The sequence below is a fragment of the Nicotiana tomentosiformis genome, chromosome 4, assembly GCF_000390325.3.
Source record: "Nicotiana tomentosiformis chromosome 4, ASM39032v3, whole genome shotgun sequence".
Taxonomy (NCBI): domain Eukaryota; kingdom Viridiplantae; phylum Streptophyta; class Magnoliopsida; order Solanales; family Solanaceae; genus Nicotiana; species Nicotiana tomentosiformis.
The window spans coordinates 136,492,279-136,511,431 of record NC_090815.1 but is presented as its reverse complement, the minus strand read 5'-3'; the positions used below and the strand labels follow the sequence as shown (position 1 = coordinate 136,511,431).

At 37.4% G+C, this 19,153-nt stretch overlaps 2 protein-coding genes across 2 annotated transcripts; one reads left to right on the top strand and one right to left on the bottom strand.

The window, feature by feature from the left end:
* Window positions 1-1,266: 1,266 nt before the first annotated feature.
* Window positions 1,267-1,644, bottom strand: LOC138910575 (uncharacterized). Its single transcript, XM_070201818.1, has one exon. The coding sequence runs from the start codon at window positions 1,642-1,644 to the stop codon at window positions 1,267-1,269; it is 378 nt and encodes a 125-aa protein (XP_070057919.1).
* An 11,979-nt stretch (window positions 1,645-13,623) lies between these two features.
* Window positions 13,624-18,722, top strand: LOC104114047 (uncharacterized). The gene is made up of 9 exons (XM_009624393.4): window positions 13,624-14,093; window positions 14,735-14,771; window positions 14,896-14,974; window positions 15,081-15,126; window positions 15,203-15,301; window positions 16,257-16,325; window positions 16,402-16,732; window positions 16,806-16,960; window positions 17,505-18,722. Exons 1-9 carry the CDS (start codon window positions 13,743-13,745, stop codon window positions 18,372-18,374), a joined length of 2,037 nt encoding a protein of 678 aa, XP_009622688.1. The 5' UTR covers window positions 13,624-13,742; the 3' UTR covers window positions 18,375-18,722.
* The last annotated feature ends 431 nt before the right edge of the window (window positions 18,723-19,153 follow it).

Genomic DNA, 19,153 nt, shown 5'->3' with positions numbered 1-19,153 from the left:
GAGGAGGAACTGGAAGGTGACGATACTAAGGGCCAAAATGATGAAGGCCAAGATATCGAACCGGCAACGGATCTACCTCCTTGTCTTGGGGGTGCATGTGTTTCTTTTCCTCCGGGTTCCGGAGATACAACATCCTAGCTTTTGATTTCTTTTTCCAACTTCTATACTTTTGCTATTTAGCACATTCGTTGTACATAAAAACATTTTTTGCTTAGTTATTGGATGAATTTTCCTTTCTGCGCGCTTTTGTTTAATCATTATGCAAGTTTAATCTTTGCGTCTTTTTGGTCTGAGTATTTGCGCAAGTTTGCTTTTTGCATCTTTTTCGTTTAAATATATGCGCAAGTGTGCTTTTTTATTCTTTTTGTGCAAGGTTTCGGGTGTAAATTTCCCCGAAAGCATTTGGATTTCGTGCATAAGTTCTTCCAAAATCAACCCTTTATTGTGAGGGTTTTTATAAGAGAGGTCCCTCCTATGTTTACGGTGTTCTTGAAGAGGACGTTTCCTGTTCATTACGACACTAGCATTTGAAGTATTTGTTTAACTTTCAAATAAAAAAATCAATTCATCGTTCATACAAGAAACAAGATAGAAATAAAAGGACTTTACTTTATTCCTTTCATTTTCAAAAGTACATAAGCATTCGTTGCGCTAAAAAGACATTGCCATTTCTTGTGGCTAATTTGTACAACTTGTTTCTACAAGGCTGGCCGCGCAGTCCCTGGTCCCGATGACATAACTATGCTTCCTAGTTTCGTATTCCGGTCAAAGCGGCAGTCATTGTTGCCGTATCCTCGTATCATTTTCCCTTCCCCCCCCCCCCCCAATTTTGAAAGCGAAGAATGCGAATTGGAATACTGAAAGTTTAGCATCTTCGAGGATTCCACCAATGAATTGCTAGATAATCTTCAGTTCGGTAAAACACTTCACTTCCCCTTAGGAATTTATGCTATCGAGCCAAAGACTATCTAACAATCCCCTAGTGGCTTGCACTTGTGAACGATCAGGTAACCTTTGTTCGATAGCAAACTTTAACTTCCCAGTAGGAACTTTGCTATCGAGCAAAAGATTATCTAACCATCCAAGTGGTTCTTTGTTTTTGTGCCTTGCCATTAAAAGGTCTTATTGCTGATGTTGAAACTTTCTTTGTAGTATTCTTTTCCGTTGGCGCCTCGTTAAAAACCTTGCCAGAAAAATCCAATTGGGACAAAAACTGGACGAAGGGAAAAATAGTGAAGCACATACTTTCAATACAAGTGATGTTCATCAGCAATAGTATATGTTGAGGTGTGCCACATTCCAGTTGCTTGACAACTTTTCTCCATCTTGATTCTCCAACTCATATGAACCTTTCTTGATGACAGCTGAAACCCGGTAGGGGCCTTCCCATGTTGGACCTAGCTTCCCTGCATTGAGATCCTGGGTATTTTGAGTTACTTTCCTTATGACCAAGTCTCCCACTTTGAAATAACGGAGGTTGGATCTTCGATTGTAATATCTTTCTATTCTCTGCTTTTGAGATGCCATTCTTATATGCGCCAAGTCATTGCATTCATCGAGCAACTCCAAATTAACCAACATTTCTTCGTCGTTTGCTTCTTCATTTGCCTGAAAGTATCTCAAAGTAGGTTCACCTACTTCCATCGGGATCAGGGCTTCTACTCCGTATACAAGGGAGAAAGGAGTCTCTCATGTGCTTGATTTAGCTGTTGTTCGATACGCCCATAGTACTCCGGCCAGTTCCTCAGGTCATATGCCTTTAGCTGCTTCCGATCTCTTTTTGAGATTTCGTATAATCACTTTGTTCATTGATTCCGCTTGACCATCTGCGTTCGGATGATAGGGCGACGATGTGATCCTTTTGATTTTCAAGTCTTCAAGAAACTTCGTGACCTTTGCGCCTATAAACTGTGGCCCATTGTCATAGGATATCTCTTTTGGTATCTTAAATCTGTAAATTATGTTTTCTCACAAGAAATCTACCACCTCACGCTCGCCAGTCTTCTGATAAGGACTTGCTTCAACTTACTTAGAAAAATAGTCAGTTGAAATCAAAAGGAACCTTACCCTACCAGAGGCCGGTGGCAGCGGTCCGATGATATCCATTCCTCACTTCATGAACGGCCATGGAAACAAAACTGAGTCTAATGGTTCTGCTGGTTGATGTACCAACGACGCATAGCGTTGACACTTATCGCATTTTTGAACAAAAGCTTTGGCGTCTTTTTCCATCCGGGGCCAATAGTATCCCGCCCTTACCAATTTTAGTACTAAGAAATCTGCGCCCGAATGGTTTCCACAGATTCCTTCATGGACTTCTCGTATAACGTAATTAGGTTTGGAAGCTCCCAAACATCGGGCCAGCGGGCTTTGGAAAGATTTCCTATACAACTGGCCTCCTTTAAAACTATACCGTGTTGCTTTAGCGCGCAGCGCCCGAGACGCTTTGGGATATTAGGGCAACTTTCCGTGCTCGATGTAATCAATGATCTCGTCCTTCAGTCACAGACCAAATTAGTTGCGTTTACCTCGTAATAATTATCAGCGTCCAGAACTGAGTGCATAAGTTGTACGATCGTACCGAATTTTGGTCCCTTTATTTCCGTTGATGAGCTGAGGTTAGCTAACACATCCGCTTCTGCATTTTCTTCCCTTGGGATATGCGTAATTGACCACTTTCAAAACTGTGCCAGCAGAACCTGGACCTTCGCTACGTATTGTTGTATGTGCTCTTCTTCGGCTTCGAAGATCCCGTAGATATGATTCACCACCACCTGAGAATCACACTTGATTTCTATGACCTAGGAATCTAGTCTCCGGGCTAATTCGAGTTCTGCAATTAAAGCTTCATACTCCGCTTCATTGTTAGTCAATGAAACCGTTCTTACGGCCTGCCTTAGGGTTTCTACCGAAGGTGTGGTTAATACTATACCAAGCCCGGACCCTTTTACGTTGGAGGCTCCGTCTATAAATAGGGTCCAAACTCCTGATGTCGATTCTGATATCATCACTGCTTCTTTAGTAGCCAAAGGTAGCAATCCTGGACTGAAATCGGCCACAAAGTCGGCCAAAACCTGTGACTTAATCGCTGCCCTGGGTTTATATTGTATGCCAAATTCACTCATTTCGATGGCCCATTTGGTCAACCTACCCGGGAGTTCGGGTTTCTGAAGGATATTCCGTAGGGGAAAGGTGGTCACCATAGCTATTGGGTGATATTGAAAGTAAGGCCTTAGCTTCCGAGCGGCGACTACGAGGGATAAAGCCAACATCTCCAAATATGGGTAGCAAGTTTCTGCTCCCGTTAAAATTCTACTAACGTAATAAATTAGAGATTGTGTACCTTCGTCCTTACAGACTAAAACAACACTTACTGCTACCTCCGAGACTACTAAATAGACTAACAATTTTTTGCCTTCCTACGGCTTTGATAATGACGATGGACTCGACAAGTACCTTTTAAAATCCCTCAAAGCCTGCTAACATTTCGGTGTCCAATAGAAGTTGTTATTCTTCTTGGGTAATGAAAAGAAATAATGGCATTTCTCTTAAGACCGGGAAATGAATCTGCTCAAAGCAGTCAATTTTCCAGCGAGCCTTTGAACTTCTTTTACGCTTGATAGCCGGTCTGGGATGTCTTCGATGGCTTTGATTTTATCGGGGTTAACCTCAATCCCCCTATGTGACACCAGGAATCCCAGGAACTTGTTGGAGCTGACCCCGAACGCACACTTCTCCGGGTTAAGCTTCATTTTATGCCTCCTTAGAATGTCAAAAGTCTCTTGCAAGTGTTTAAGATGATCACCTGCATTCAAAGACTTAATAAGCATATTGTCTATATAGACTTCCATGGTTTTCCCTATATGTTTTTCAAACATTTTGTTTACGAGCCGCTGGTAAGTGGATCCGGCATTTTTTAACCTGAAAGGCATCACATTATAGCAATATGTTTCAAAGTTCGTTATGAACGAAGTTCTTCCCTGATTCTTCGGGTTCATCTTAATTTGGTTGAACCCGGAATAAGCAACGAGGAAACTCATTAACTCATGTCCGGCCGTTGCATCGATCATTTGATCAATGTTTGGTAATGGGAACGAGTCCTTTGGGCATGCCCTATTCAAGTCCTTATAGTCTACACACATGCGAAATTTATTATTCTTCTTTGGAACTACTACTATGTTAGCTAGTCAGTCTAGATACTTTACCTCTCATATTGAACCAATATCAAATAGGCGAGTTACCTCTTCTTTGATGAATTTGTTTCTGGCCTCGGCGGTAGGCCGTTTTTCCCGTCTTACTGGAGGGATGCTGGGATCCAAGATCAGCTTGTGTACAGATACTTCCGGCAGGATACCTATCATATCCGCGTGCGACCATGCAAAATAATCGACGTTAAATTTAACCTTATTTCGGGGTAAAATTTTGTCCCCAAGTAGAATTTCCTTTCCAGGAACTCTTCGAATAATGCGACTTGCTCAAGCTCTTCCGATGTGGACTTTGTTGTGTCCATCTCTTCTGGTACCTGAAAATACCGTAGGACTTGATAAGATTCCTGCGCCTCCTTCCTCTGGCTGCCCTTGCTTGGATCGGGCGCTGGTTCCTGTAACTGCTATGTCGCGTGCTCTTTCCCTTTGCTATTGGAGACCAAAATTGCATTCATCTCCCTTGTCGTCGATTGGTCACCCCTTATTTGTTTAATTCCCTCGGGGTTGGGAATTTCAGCAACTGGTGATATGTCGATGGAACAACTTTTATCTCGTGCAACCATGGTCTTTCCAGGATAACGTTGTATCCCATATCACCATCCATCACCTCGAAAAGGGTCGTCTTTATCACCCCTTCGGCATTCTTGGGCAGTAGGATCTCTCCTCGGGTTGTCACGCTTGCTAAGTTGAACCCGGAGAGGAGTTTTGTAGACGTAATGATGCTTCCAGTAAGTTTGTCTTGCTCCAATACCCTCCATTGCATAATATTGGCCGAACTCCCTGAATCCACCAAAACACGTTTGATTTTAAAATCTAAAATATTTAAAGATAGTACCAATATGTCGTTGTGCGGTAGCAACAATCCTTCTATGTCTTCCTCCGTGAAAGTGATGTCGTCTTCAGTGACTTCCCTGAGTTTATTGCTGTGGGTTATTGATACCTTTGTGTTTTTCGTCGTCGAGAAGGTAACCCCATTAATCTCGTCCCCCCCCCTCCCCCCCCCAAAAAAATCATGTTGATCATCTAGTGCGGGTGATCTTCTCTTGCTTTTGAGGGCTCCGCTTTGTCTCGATTGCTACAGTAATTATTTTTAGCCCGGTCACTTAAGAATTGCCTGAGATAGCCATTTTTCAATAGCGTCGTAACCTCTTCCCCAATCCGATGATTGTTCGTCCCGTGGTATTCACACCATAAATTAGGATCCCTCTGGCTGGGATCGGATCTCATTGGCTTCAGGAACCGTGCCTATTTAATGTTTCTCATAGCCGATACCAACTCCACTACATTGACGTTAAAGTTATATTCTGAAAGTCAAGGGTAGGAAGAGTCTCGAGAACCTGATATTTCCTTGTCTTGTAATGACTTGTTATTCCGGCCGCAATCAGTTCTTCTATCGAACATATCTGTCGCTCGGGAGCTTATGTCGCATCCTTTGGCCCGTTCATAGGGCAAGAACCGACTCTTTGAAGACCGTGTGTCAAAATCATCATTTGATTTCTCTTTATTATTCTCCCGACCTTTAATCAACGTCGGAAACTGAACTGATCATCCTCGATCCTTATCTTTGACTCGTACCAGTTGTGAAAATCCACCCAAGTTGTCGCTTGAAACTCGAGCAATCTTTCTTTCAATTTCTGGGAAGCATTAGAACTCCTCGGATTCAAACCTTTGGTGAATGCTTCAGCTGCCCATTCATCTGGAATGATCGGTAGCAACATCCTTTCCTTCTGGAATCGGGTTACAAATTCCCAAAGCAACTCGGATTCTCCTTGTACAATTCTGAGAATATCAACATTTCGGTCCTGTACCTTTTGGGCCCCGGCCTGGGCCTTAATGAAAGAATCTGTGAGCATCTCAAAGGAATCTATGGAATGCTCAGGCAAAAGCAAATACCACGTCAAGGCTCCCTTCGTGAGAGTCTCTCCGAATATCTTCAACAACACTAATTCAATCTCGTGGGGAGCTAAATCATTACCTTTCAGCATCGTTGTATAGGTTGTGATATGCTCCTGAGGATCTGAAGTCCCATCATATTTCGGTACATCCGGCATTTTAAACCGCTTCGGGATCAACTCTGGTGCCGCACTTAGTTTGTAACTTTGTATGGCAATTGAGTATATTTCTTTGAGTCTGGTCCTTTCAGCACTGGTGGTGCGCCTAGGATTTGGTCCATGAGTGCGTTCACTTCCCTCGTAAATCGTAGGAGTTCATTTTTGAAGGGATCACTCTTATTGATATGACCGGATCCGCTCCCCCCAGTCCCATCGAATCCGACCTCGCCCCTCGGGGTGTTGTTGTCGACCCTCTATGTTGTTTGATTTGTGAGAGCACCGGGAGGAACTGGACCTCGCCCATTCACGTTATTGGAAGCACCCGATAACTCCTACTTCAATTTTATCATTACCTTATCCTACCGTGTGAGATGGCCTATAATGGCCTCTTGTTGCTCCTGCAGGACCCTTACCGCTTCGATGACGTGCTCCTCTTCAAAATCATCAGGAGTCGCTTCTCGAACATATTGACGGTAGGCTATAATCTCGTGTTTTAGTCGCTTATTGCACTCTAATTTACCGCACTTTAATTGAGTTTGAGCTTTAATCGCTAGTGTTTTGCACTTATTATGTGTTTTATACCTTGTAGGATTGATTTCGAGTGATGTAGATATTATGGAGCTAATTCGAGTAATTTGGAGCTTTGAAGTCTGAATGAAAGCCCAAGGGATTATGCAGGGATCGCGTTCGGGGGTCGAAAACCACGTCCGGATATCAAAAAGTCAAGAAAAATCAGGACTCTGAGAAAATAACTCTAGCGCGGCGCGTGGCATGCCACACCTGTGTAAAATGCCTGCTGCCCGTCAGAAATAATTCTCTGGAAATCCCCACTAATGCCCTGCATGGCGCGTCGTCCCATGCGGCACATCTGTGTAATTTTTATAGAGTATTTGTCCTATTTCGCGCAGGAGAAGGTGATTTTATTTGGGCCCAATCCTACTTAGTATAAATACATGAAAAAATATTATTATTGGGACTTTTGACATATCTAAGACCTAAAGAGGCTAAGGAGGAGGTAGAGAAGCAAAAGCACAAGGAATTCATCATTCAATTCTCACTAAAGACAAGAGTTTGGATCGTTTTATGTTTTTTTATATATATTTGTGATGAATTACTCCATATCTATGGAGTAGTTCTCCTTAGGGATTGATGGATTTGGTGTATTAATATTTGTTTGTGGATATTAACTCTAGTATGTATTGAATCGTTTTGGGTGTTTTAATTATTGCATCTATATTCACATGTTCATGTAATCGAGAGAGGCATAACTTGTGATGTTGTTGCATTATGTTGTTGGTTTAGTTTATTAATTCTCCTTAGTAATCGAAAGAAGCTACTTGGATTGTAGATTAAACCTAGTTAGGAGGATAATCGAAAGAGGTTCTCCTAAAGACCAATCCACTACGAATTCTTACATATCTTCACCGAGCTTAATTTGGTTCTTATTGTGAGGTTGAGACTTAATCAAGAGAGGAGTTTCTGCTAAATGTTTGAACTAATAAATTGAGTGAATTCGAGAGACTCACTTAAATATTAGAAGTGAATTAACTAGAGTTAAATCCCAGACAATTACCTTGCATCTATTCAATCAACCCCTATCTTCTCCCATTGCTATCTTCCTTGCTTACTTGTGTTCGATTGTCATTAGTCAATTAGCTTTAGTTTCTTAGTTAATTTTAGCTTTAATTCACATAATTCTTAATTGTTGATCATCTTGGATAGCAATCTAACTATCCAATCTCTGTGGATACGATATTATACTATACTATCTTTGACTAGCGAGCATAATTTTAAGTGGTGTTTTGCGCTCGTCACATATCGCGGGTATCGCCTTCCGTGGACCTGTGTGGCCTTGTTCCCCTCGCTATGGGTATCGCTGATCAAATCCTCATGCTGAGGGTGATTTTCTTGGGCCTCAAGGTTGTGTGTGTTGTTAACATCATTATTTGTCATTTTTTATGATTTTTTTGCTAAGAATAAATAATCAAACATGTTAGTAAAAGAGGTAAGAACCAACTTAATTACACAACTGTCTAAGTCCCATGGTGGGCGCTAAACTGTTTACCCGTAAAACGGTACAGTTGAATTTATACGTGATTTATAGACAAGTGAATTAATCTGTTCCTGAAATAATAGATGAATTAGATAAAAATATGATACTTAGCCTTGAGATTGAGATAAAATAGTAGAAATGGCGATTCCGAGAGCAAAGCTTCCGGACACAACAACGATGATATCAATAAACAAGAATCTAAAATTATATTAAGCTTTGAATAGGATGTAGCGTATGTTTTCTAGAGAATTTCTCTCCTTTACAATGATAATAGAGCTCACTATTTATAGCTGCACCTAGGGAACAAGGTCCTAGGATCAAACCCCTCTTTAATATCAATTATGAGGGCCATTGAAGAAAGTATAACGACAATCAATGAATGTTATATTCTTTGTAATAGACCGTGTACTTAATGCTATAGAATATTCCTCACTTAATGCTACCGGGTGGCAAACATTTATTTCATCTTTATGAGTATTACTTTCTTCGATATCAGACGGGATCGTCGCCTTCAGATTCAATTGTCTTCTATCTTCGGCTTCACGCGTCACTTCCTTATTCGATCATTTAATGTAAACATATTTTACCCTATACAGAAGGCTACTAGGTAGTCGAGCGTATCCCTTTGTCTTTCCTAGTTCGCTAGCATTAGTGTTAGTATGATATCCTTTTATTCACAGATTGTTATTATTACCTATAGTTTAATTGCTTTCTTGGCTTCAATATTTTATTTTTGTTATAAAACAATAAAAGAAGAAGAAGAATATTGTAGAGAAACGTAGAGAGAGAATTCTTATTGATTTGGGATGAATTACAATAGAATAGAACCCCTCTATTTATAGGAAAAGAGTGACTTAGCCACCAAGTAATAATTCCTAAAATCTCTCTAAAATATAGACATTCACCTTAAATACAATTATATTTATAACACTCCCCCTTGAATGTCCATTCAACATATAATGTGCCTTGTTAAAATCTTAAATAAAATAAAACCCAGTGGGAAAAAATATTCTAGAGAAGGAAAAGAGTACACATGTTTAGAAATACGCCTTTTGGTTGCCTCGTTAAAAACCTTGCAAGGGAAACCCAATGGGACAAAACCTTGTAAGGAAAAAAGAGTACAACGCGTATTAACTTCCCCTGATGAGAGAATCAATTCACATCCTTGAGCCTTCGCATTCCAATCTTATGCACCATCTTCAAAAGATCGTTCGTAGAGATTTGATAAACAAATCAGCCATATTAACTTGAATGAATATACCTTGAAATCACTATTCTTGATAGATATATAATGTCTTCATCTAATGTCGTGGAATGACTTTTCAATATCTCCATAGAGGTATTCTCGCTATCACATTATCATTCTTATAGTTATAGCAATATATATATGTGCACAAATTGCACTTAGGATGTGGTACATCAGGACCAAGAATCGTATATGCTTTATGTGATTTAAATCCTTCAGATATTATCATATAAGTATAGTCAAATAAGCCATATAAATAAACTTTAGATTTATATCAAGTTTTCATGTCATGCCGACATATAAAATACATGAAAGTGATTGCACACACCTATTGACTTTATACTTTCGAGTGTTTGAACTATATATCCAAAACTACATGTCTTTTATATGAAACCAAATTCTACTTGAATTATTTCTCCAGACTTAAGATCCTCATATATATTTAGCGCTATTATAGATGTCGTCGACAAATATTTTATATCGGTTCCAACCTCCTTATTTTTCATAAAGACATAACATAGAGATCTCTTCATTCATATATTCAGGTACCTGAATCTCTCATAAGATTTTATGAAGTATTATGTCCTGTGATCTTCTAGATCACTTGCCTCCTTTATGATGATTTTGATCATTTGCTCATCTTCTTTATTAAGAAGTTTATTTGAAACCGATTTGTCTATATGTTTTAAGTGTACCATTGACTTTGTCCTTCTAGAACTTAATAGGAGCATTTGCAATGAGAATATAGTTATTTTCTTTGGGTCAGCAAATGTGTCTGGCATGTTTTGCAATATATTGCAAATGAATTATCTTTTTATGAACTTCAAGTTCATATTATTTTATTCGAGGATCTAGATGTACACATGATAATTCATTCTACGTAACTTTTTCTCAACTGTTTATCCTGTCTTCCCCTCATGTTAGAAAAACTAACTTACTTTCTGAACTTTGAAAACCCACCTTTGTACATTATAGTGTTAATTAAAATATACACCGTACATCAATAATAATAATAATAAGATAGAATTATTTGGTCCTTACCTCCAACCACTTGTGAGGGGAGAATGTAATATACTTTCGTATATAACGTATATCGAACCGATATACATAACTTTGATCTCATAAGCAATAGTTTAGATATTAAGCGGAGGCACTTAATAATTATTTTGCTAAACTAACTGTGATGTAAACCAACTTATCAAGATAAACTATCTTGAATAGAAAATATGGAAATTATGCTCGAAATTAAATTACGGAGCAAGTTACCTCGCAATCACCGGTCAGGTTGCGGGTTAATAATAATCGCACATGTAACCATCTCATAGATGCATCTTATGTGGTATACATGGTAGGTGAATGGACCCATTTTCACTTTTGATATTTCCAGCATTCATGGGATTCAATCCCAATTTTAGTTGGTCTATTAATTAATAAGAACAAGCAACATAAGAGAATTCGTAAAGAACTTTCTAGTTCTTTAATATCTACCCATGTGAATTCTCTTTTATTTTTGCACATCATACTTAAATTAGCATGGCTAAACTAATTATGACAACTGAATAAATTATCAATATTGATAAATTTCAGGTTTATACCATGACGTGTGCAATTATGAATAAATTCCAAGTTTATTATGATATGGATTTTTATATCAATAAACTTCTACTTTATTGTGAAATTCTTTTGTTTGTGTAGTACAAATTGGAGAATAAAGCGGGTAGCCTTTCACATACATATTACCCCGCTACAAGTTGTAGTAATAGAAGGTATTAAATTTTTCCTTTCTTTATAGTCTCAATATAACCAATCGCTTTCGCGAATACTTTAGAAACTAAATAAGTTTCTTTGAGACTTACTACAACATAATGCCTTATTGATAATTAATTTTGTTCCTCCAAAATAGTAATAATTGGCTCTTTCAGAACTCTCAATTAATTTTGTACTACTACATATTCATCAACATCCATATAGTGAATATCTCTTTTAAAGAAAAAATTATACCATTATGGCTATGGTCAAAATTATATGCAAGATCTGTTTCTTGCATTACCGTTGTCTTTTAATAATCACATTGCCAAAATATTTTGGCGTACAATAAGTACGTGACCAATTGCCATTTATGCCATAATAATGACATTATTTTCTTATTTCCTCCCAAACCTCCTTCTAGAGGTGAGTGTGGTATATACCACTAGCACGCTCATATTCTTCCAAAAATAAATATATATTCATAAATCACATGTTGTCACATTCACATCATGAATGAACCATAATCATCTATATGTGCTTTACAAAATCTCATGTCAAATCGATGACAAATATTACTTTCACATAGTGAAGGATTATTTTGAGAATACTTATTGTTCTCATTACCACAATGATGATGATTATAATTTCGTCTATTGCCAAGTCCACATCCATTGATACATTCATAGTAATAATTTTGTCTCCTTTCAAACGTATCACATACTGCTATCACATTCTCTTAAGGGAATGAGAATGAAGCAAATTCAATGGGACGGATTTCCACTTCTTTTGCTCACAATCATACATGAATTTGATCATGGCAAGACATAGAAATTTTACCACTTCGCATGGTTCTAATTTCTTACAAACTCTATTAGAGTTATAATCAAAATTTATTGTCTTTGTTTGTATTTTAAATCAAATTATAGAATGTTAAGAATTTAAAAGAGAAAAATAAAGTAAAATACTTACCTCAAATCCAAAATTTAATCATGAAGGAAGTTTATGGAACAATTGACAATCATTATGCTCAATCCCAAAGCTTCTACTCAATTGGTTAGAGTCTCGTGCTGATAACGTGTTATAAAACAATAAAAGAAGGAGAAGAGTATTGTGCAGAAAGGTAGAGAGAGGATTCTTATTGATTTGGGATGAATTACAATAGAATAGAACCCCTCTATTTATAGGGAAAGAGTGACTTAGCCACCAAGTAATAATCACTAAAATCTCTCTAAAATATAGACATTCACCTTAAATACAATTCTATTTATAACAATCTCGTTGTTATTCCTTCTTGTTGCCATTACTTTTGTCATTCGTTATCCGACCGATGATCTATCGGAAACAACCTCTTTACCTTTTTAGGGGTAAGACTGCGTACATCTCACTCTCTCCGGACATCACTGGTAAGAAAATATTGGGATGTTGTTGTTGTAGTAAGTTGTAACTAACATATCTCATTCTTTTCTCGGAATTAACGGTATAAATAATACATATTAAAAAAGTGAACAAAAATAAGAAAACGCATCATGGCGAGTTATAACGCGCGTAAGGAAGTGAAGACAGTCGTTTCGTCATCATAATATAACGCGTCGGTCACACATCTACTTTTCTTTTTCATTTTCTTTTTGGGTTTTCTTGCCCGATATTGCTTTTGTATCCGATTTAATTTAGATATGTGCTGCAATTGATTAAGTTAGATTTGCACTGCTTAAAATTCGTAAGTTCTCAAACTAATATTTAATAAATAGTTATATGTTCGGATATAAATGCTTAATTTGATAACAAACAATTAACATATTTAGTAAAAATGTGTTGATTAAGTACTTTTTCTAATAAATAAACTGAAATAATAAAAAGTACTTTAATATAAAAAGGAGGAATGATAGAAATAGAATATAGAATAAATAAAAGTAATATTTTTAGAAGAGTACTTCAGAGGTTACAAAATATAGTAAAAGTAAAATCGTAAAAGACTTCATCAAACCTGCTTATAAATTCTAAATCGTAAGTCGGGAGAGATCAATTTATGATTTTTAACTTATAAATATATAATTCATAAGTAATTTTAATATTTATTAAATACATAAATAAGTTAAAAAGCACTTATAATAAGCTAGTCCAAAGTCTTATTTATAACTTTTATTTTCAGCATTCGAAATCAATATCTTCCATTAATTATAGAAACCTTATTCATCCTAACACATTGTTAAGTAACACTGTCTATTTTCTCATTGACACTCTCTCATATAATTCTTCAAATTTTAAATGTAAAGAAAACACAAGACAAACAAAAATTAAATTAGAAAAAGAAAAAGAGAAAATCCAAATCCCATTTGAAGAGAGAGAAAATAAGAAGAAGTTGGAAACGGGTAAGGTAAAAATACGAACAAGAGGAGCAGTACCCATAGAAACAACAAACGGAGACAACAACAACAACAATGGAAATGAAGAGAAAGAAGAAGAAAGGCAGGCCATCTTTATCAGATCTTTCCAAAAGGGAAATTAATAAATCCTCTGTTATTCGCCGTTCTTCTCGCCGGAACCCTAATTCAAATTCGAATTCTCCGCCACCGGAGTTTGACGACGATGACGATGAAAGGAAAGAGAAGAAAGTCAAGCTGGTTGTTCGTTTGCCCCAATCGAATAATCAACAACATTTGGATAATTCTTCTTCCAATTCAGATTCTGATTCCGAACCCGAAGGTGGCGAAAATCTCGAGGTCGCTGTTACTAACAGAAGTAAAATCAGCTCCGTTGATCTTAGATCTAACGACGTCGTTTCTGATCAGGTGCTCAATTTTCGTTTAAAGTTAAAGCTGAGTTATTTAATGTATTTCTATTTAAAAAGAAGAAGCTGGAGGGAATTTTTTTGAGGTTTCTGTTTCTCGATGTGATTCTATAACTTTTTTTTGGGGATTTGGCGCGTAAGTACAACGGTCCTTTTTTTTTTTTTTTTTTCTTCAGGACTTTCAAGATCTGTATGTGTTTTGACTCAGTCACCGACCCCTTAGACATTTTTATCTTCTATATTTCTTACATAAAAAAAGTGTAATTTTTTTCTATATTATAAAATTTTGAATTTCGGCTTTTTCTTTATTTTGTTTTTTCAATTTTTTTCTCTCCAGTTTTTTATTCTTTATGCTCAATCAAGCTTTATGAGTGCAAACTAGATATGCATCAGTTTTTGGTAAAGTTGCAAATTTGTCCTTTTTAGCTAGTTTCAGTTGTTAGTGTTTTCACTTGTACTTGATGTGCCTTTTGTGGAGCTATTTAGCTCCATCATCAACTTCAAGGCGACACCTTTACTGTAACTTTCAATTTGTATGTATCTTTTAAATAATATCCATATATTCCAATTTAAGTTTATAATATTCCAATTTAAGTTTATAATAATTGAGCTAACAACTATATGCTTGTGTTAAATTTGCAGGAAGAAAAGCTTTTGATAGCGACGGACACTGGACATGGTTCAATTCCAAGCCTTTTTTCATTCTTCAAAATTGACAGAAAAAGAAAAAAAATTGTTGGGAATTCCTAGTAAAGATTGGATTTTTATATAAGTCTAATTGCTGACATTTATTCTGTGGATAGGGTCGCCATTGGTGTCCGGCCCCACAACACCTTTGCCAGACAAAAAGTTGTTGGTGTTCATTCTTGACAGGCTTCAAAAGTATGTTTTTTCTTAAGTGGATATCTTTATATTTCTTGTACTTGGGCTGTTTCTTTTGGTTCCGTAGTACACTTAAGCATTAGTTTATTTCAATATTAAAATGCAGGAAGGACACTTATGGTGTATTCTCTGAGCCAGTTGATCCAAATGAGGTACATTTCTGTAGAGGTGAATTTTTATTGGATGGTAATTATATATTCTGTAGATATTGAAATAATTTTTCTGCAGCTACCTGATTATCATGAGATTATTGAGCATCCAATGGATTTCGGAACCGTGAGGAAGAAACTTGATGGAGGACTCTACTCAAACCTGGAAGAGTTGGAGGTCAGTTATGGATTGCCAAAGCTGAAATTTGTAGCACAATTGCTTGTATTTGGATTGTAATGGATTCAGTTTGGATGAGACCTTTTATTGTCTACTGATATGAAGTACCTGCAAATGCAGCTTGAGCTGAGAACAGCACCCTTAACTTTTCCCGTTAGTAGAATTTGATTTGGTTATCTTGAGTATTATTAAATGGTTGGTGAATTTGTTGAAAACCAAAGAAAAGTATAGTAGCTAAATGAGGAGTAAGGATCTTTTATATGTCAGTTAGATGTTGCACTGTTTTGGGCATAACATTTGGATTTTAAAGTTATAGGGAAGAGTAGGAGTAGTGGGCATTTATTTTTAACATTTGTAATAGGAGAAGATGGAGGGCTAGGTGAGTTTTTATAAAGATACGGCAGAGATACTTATTTTTGGATTTTGATGGCCAAGTTTAGTGTCGCTCAGTGTTCTCTTACATCAGGAAAACTTTAATTTTTAGAGATTGTGTGTTTGTTGCGATGCCCTTGGTAAAAACTGAATCTGAATGAACTTGTTTCTTTTTCTTTCTCTTCATTTAGTTTTCTTTTCATCTTCAATAAAATTTTACCCTTATCCAAAAAGGAAAAAAAAAAAAAAGGTAAAGAGAAAAGTATAAGAAGGTCAAAAGAAGATGGCATATACACAAGTCTCAATGCAGGAAGTTTTGAAGTGTTTGGAAATTTATGTTGTAGTAAAAGTAATTTCACATTCACTGGATAAAGTAAAGTTCGTGTAGTTTATGCAGAGATCTTTTCGTATTTCTTGTGTCATAGTCTCATTTGTGGTAATTCTCTCTTTCATTTTAAATATCATTCGGCTGTGATTTTGGTCGGTGCGGTGGGATTTTCTTCCTGTTTGCACCTCTCAAAAATTGCAGTTGGAGTATAATTGAATATAACTCTGATCTCCAACATTATTGTAATTCATGTAGGTTGATGTTTTCTTGATATGCTCAAATGCAATGCAGTATAACGCCCCAGATACTGTTTACCACCGGCAGGTATCTTTAGCATCTCTCTTGCCCTTCTGTTATTTCTTCATTGTCTCCGCTTTGTCCTTAACTCTTCCTTTTGTAGGCAAGAACCATTCAAGAGCTGGCAAAAAGAGATTTCGAAAACTTGAGGCATGAAGGAGAGGATGGCGAGCCTAAGGTAGTTCGTAGAGGTCGTCCTCCAGGCAAAAACCTAAAGAAGTCGGTTGAAAATTCACCTCTAGATCGTGTTTTCACTGAGATTTCTTCGGGTGCTACTCTTGCTAGTGGGGATGACAAAGCTATTGGATCTAATTCTTATAACCTAAGAAAGGGGCCTATGCCTTCAAAGTTTCATTCCTCTGATGCATTCTTGGCTCATCGCTCGCGTAATGGCGAAAGTTATTCTGAAACTGATTGGAATACTGAGTTTCCAGGTTTAAACCTAAGACAGTCACTTCTCTACACCATTTTTTAATGAAAAACGACTAATTATCTTGTTTCGTGCAGCTAATATCTTGAGGGCTGACATGAAGTATGGAAAGAAACATTTTTCCATTGATGAGAACAGGCGGGACACATACCAGCAATTCCATCCTTCGGCTACTTGTAGTGAACCATCTCTCTTGTCAAATATTGACGGAGATATGAAACGGTTAATGGCTGTATGTACAGAGAGCTTACCCTGCTTCCTTTTTTTTTCATGGCTGTCAATGAGAAGGGAATACAGGGCTGCATTCAAATTATTCATTTCTATTTCTGTTAAAACTTACATTTTAGGACTAAATTTAATGAGAACCAACTTATACAAAGATAAAATTGTTGATGAAAATCAAGAAATGTAGTCCAATATTCTCTACATACTGGTCCATTCTATTTGTCTCATTTTTAGATTGCTTTTACATAGACTACATTGCAATTGAAATGTCGTGTTTCCATTACACTATATAGGATAGGTCTGGATAAGTTAAACAACTTTAAAGATTCCAATACTTGATCTGGTGTGACAGGGTTTTGACCAATTACTAACCAATTTCTTACCTGATTTCTTATTGTTCTTTTGTGTCTCTGTTTTTCATCATCTCCCCACCCCCCAAACCCCCAAATGAAAAGAAAATCCTGCCTGCCAACCCAACCCTTATGCATGTTGAGATGTTACAGTTGTCTTACTTTACCAAGACCAACAGCGTCATCTGATTATAATTACAGGTTGGTATTCACTTCGAGCAGCATGCTTATGCGAGAAGCCTTGCTAGATTTGCTGCAAATCTTGGGCCAGTTGTTTGGAAAGTGGCTTCTAAGAAGTTGGATCATATTTTGCCTGCTGGAGTAAAGTTTGGTCCTGGATGGGTGGGAGATGGTGGAGGTCCAATAGAGCCATCGACTTCTTCAGCTGAGATCCAGAAATCATTGTTAGATAGCTCGGCAGCTGATCACCATTCTAGTAGACCTGTTACACCGTCACCTCCTGGATTAAGTTCTGCTGTAATGTGCAAGCCTTCTGCCGAAATCTTTGAAGCTGTCAAGAGGTTGAATAGACAAAATGAGCTAACCAGACAGGGTTGTGGTGATGGGGGATTTTCGTGGGCAAATCCTGTGTCTACCTCCTGCCCAGCTCCGCAGAAAGCTCTCCTTCAGCCAAGAAATGGTTTCAATGGCATGTTTGGGCATGAGTCATTGCCACAGGCGGAGCTGTCAAGGTTTTCCATGTCTAAAGGACAGTCAGGCCTACAAGAGGCATCTGGGCCTAATCAAATGCTTGGAATGCTTCCTGTAAGAGATAATCTATCTTTTCATCCTGCAATCTCAAACCATGTCGCTTCAGCAGAAAATAAGTTGTTAGAAAGCTGGGCAACATTGTATTCTGGAAATTCATTACCACAAGGTAAAAATCCTGAATTTTGTACAGAACAGAATGTGAGGGTTTCCGGTGAATCATGGCCTGCGTCTTCGGGTCAGCAGAGGAGCAAAATGTCAGTCCCCCCTGACCTGAATGTTAGAGTTCAGCCTCCGGGTTCCCCTAGTGCTAGTTTACAAATTGGATCCTCGCAGCAGCCAGATTTAGCGTTACAACTCTAATTTGTTAAGCCCTGTTGGTTGTGAACCAGAAAACACAGGTCACAACGATTGACAGTGACCTGAAATGAGGGCTTTATTGTATTAGGAACTTCAGGAAAAAGTTTGTACAGATTATGTTTCCAATTTTTTAGAGTAAAGCTAGGAAATTTCTGATGTAAGATTTGAAATTTTGAAACCATGATCCAAGATAGAACAAGTGGAATAGTGTGGGGATTGTTCTCCAATATATTCTACAATTGAGTTAACACTAAAACTCCATTCCATAGGGGCTACTCGCTCCTTAAGACAGAAATTAGTCCTTGTACATTTTTAATAGTTACAAATAGGTACTCAGACGTTAACATTTAATTTGTTCATAAAGGAAACAAGTTTCCTTTTTTTCTTTTTTCTGTTATCATTTATTGAATCATGTTGCTCAAAATAATAGTAGTTTTTTGTTGAGCCGAGTCGTTATTGGAAACATTTTCTCTACCTAACACAAGGTAAGGGTAAGGTATCCGGTACTATATCCTTCCCGACCCCATTTGCAGGAAAGAGAATACGGGGGAAGCGAAGTAGCCAGGGGAGGGAGGATCTACTACTTAGACGTTCATTAATTACTTTTCAAAATCAAGATTTTTAGAACTTAAATACTACTAGTACATAGTTTCTGATATGGTATTTAATGACATGCTAATAACAATAAGAGCATTACTAAATCAGCAGCCGCAGAATGATCTTTGGCTAAATGCCTTCCAAAAAATTACTAATGATCTTACCTTTTTGACTCCCCCACGCAC

Coding starts and splice junctions, on each gene's coding strand:
- LOC138910575 (XM_070201818.1), bottom strand. CDS start 1,644: ATGGAAGTAGGTGAACCTACTTTGAGATACTTTCAGGCAAATGAAGAA.
- LOC104114047 (XM_009624393.4), top strand. CDS start 13,743: ATGGAAATGAAGAGAAAGAAGAAGAAAGGCAGGCCATCTTTATCAGAT. Junction 14,772..14,895: donor AGCGACGGACACTGGACATG/GTTCAATTCCAA, acceptor TTCTGTGGATAG/GGTCGCCATTGGTGTCCGGC. Junction 16,961..17,504: donor ATATGAAACGGTTAATGGCT/GTATGTACAGAG, acceptor TTATAATTACAG/GTTGGTATTCACTTCGAGCA.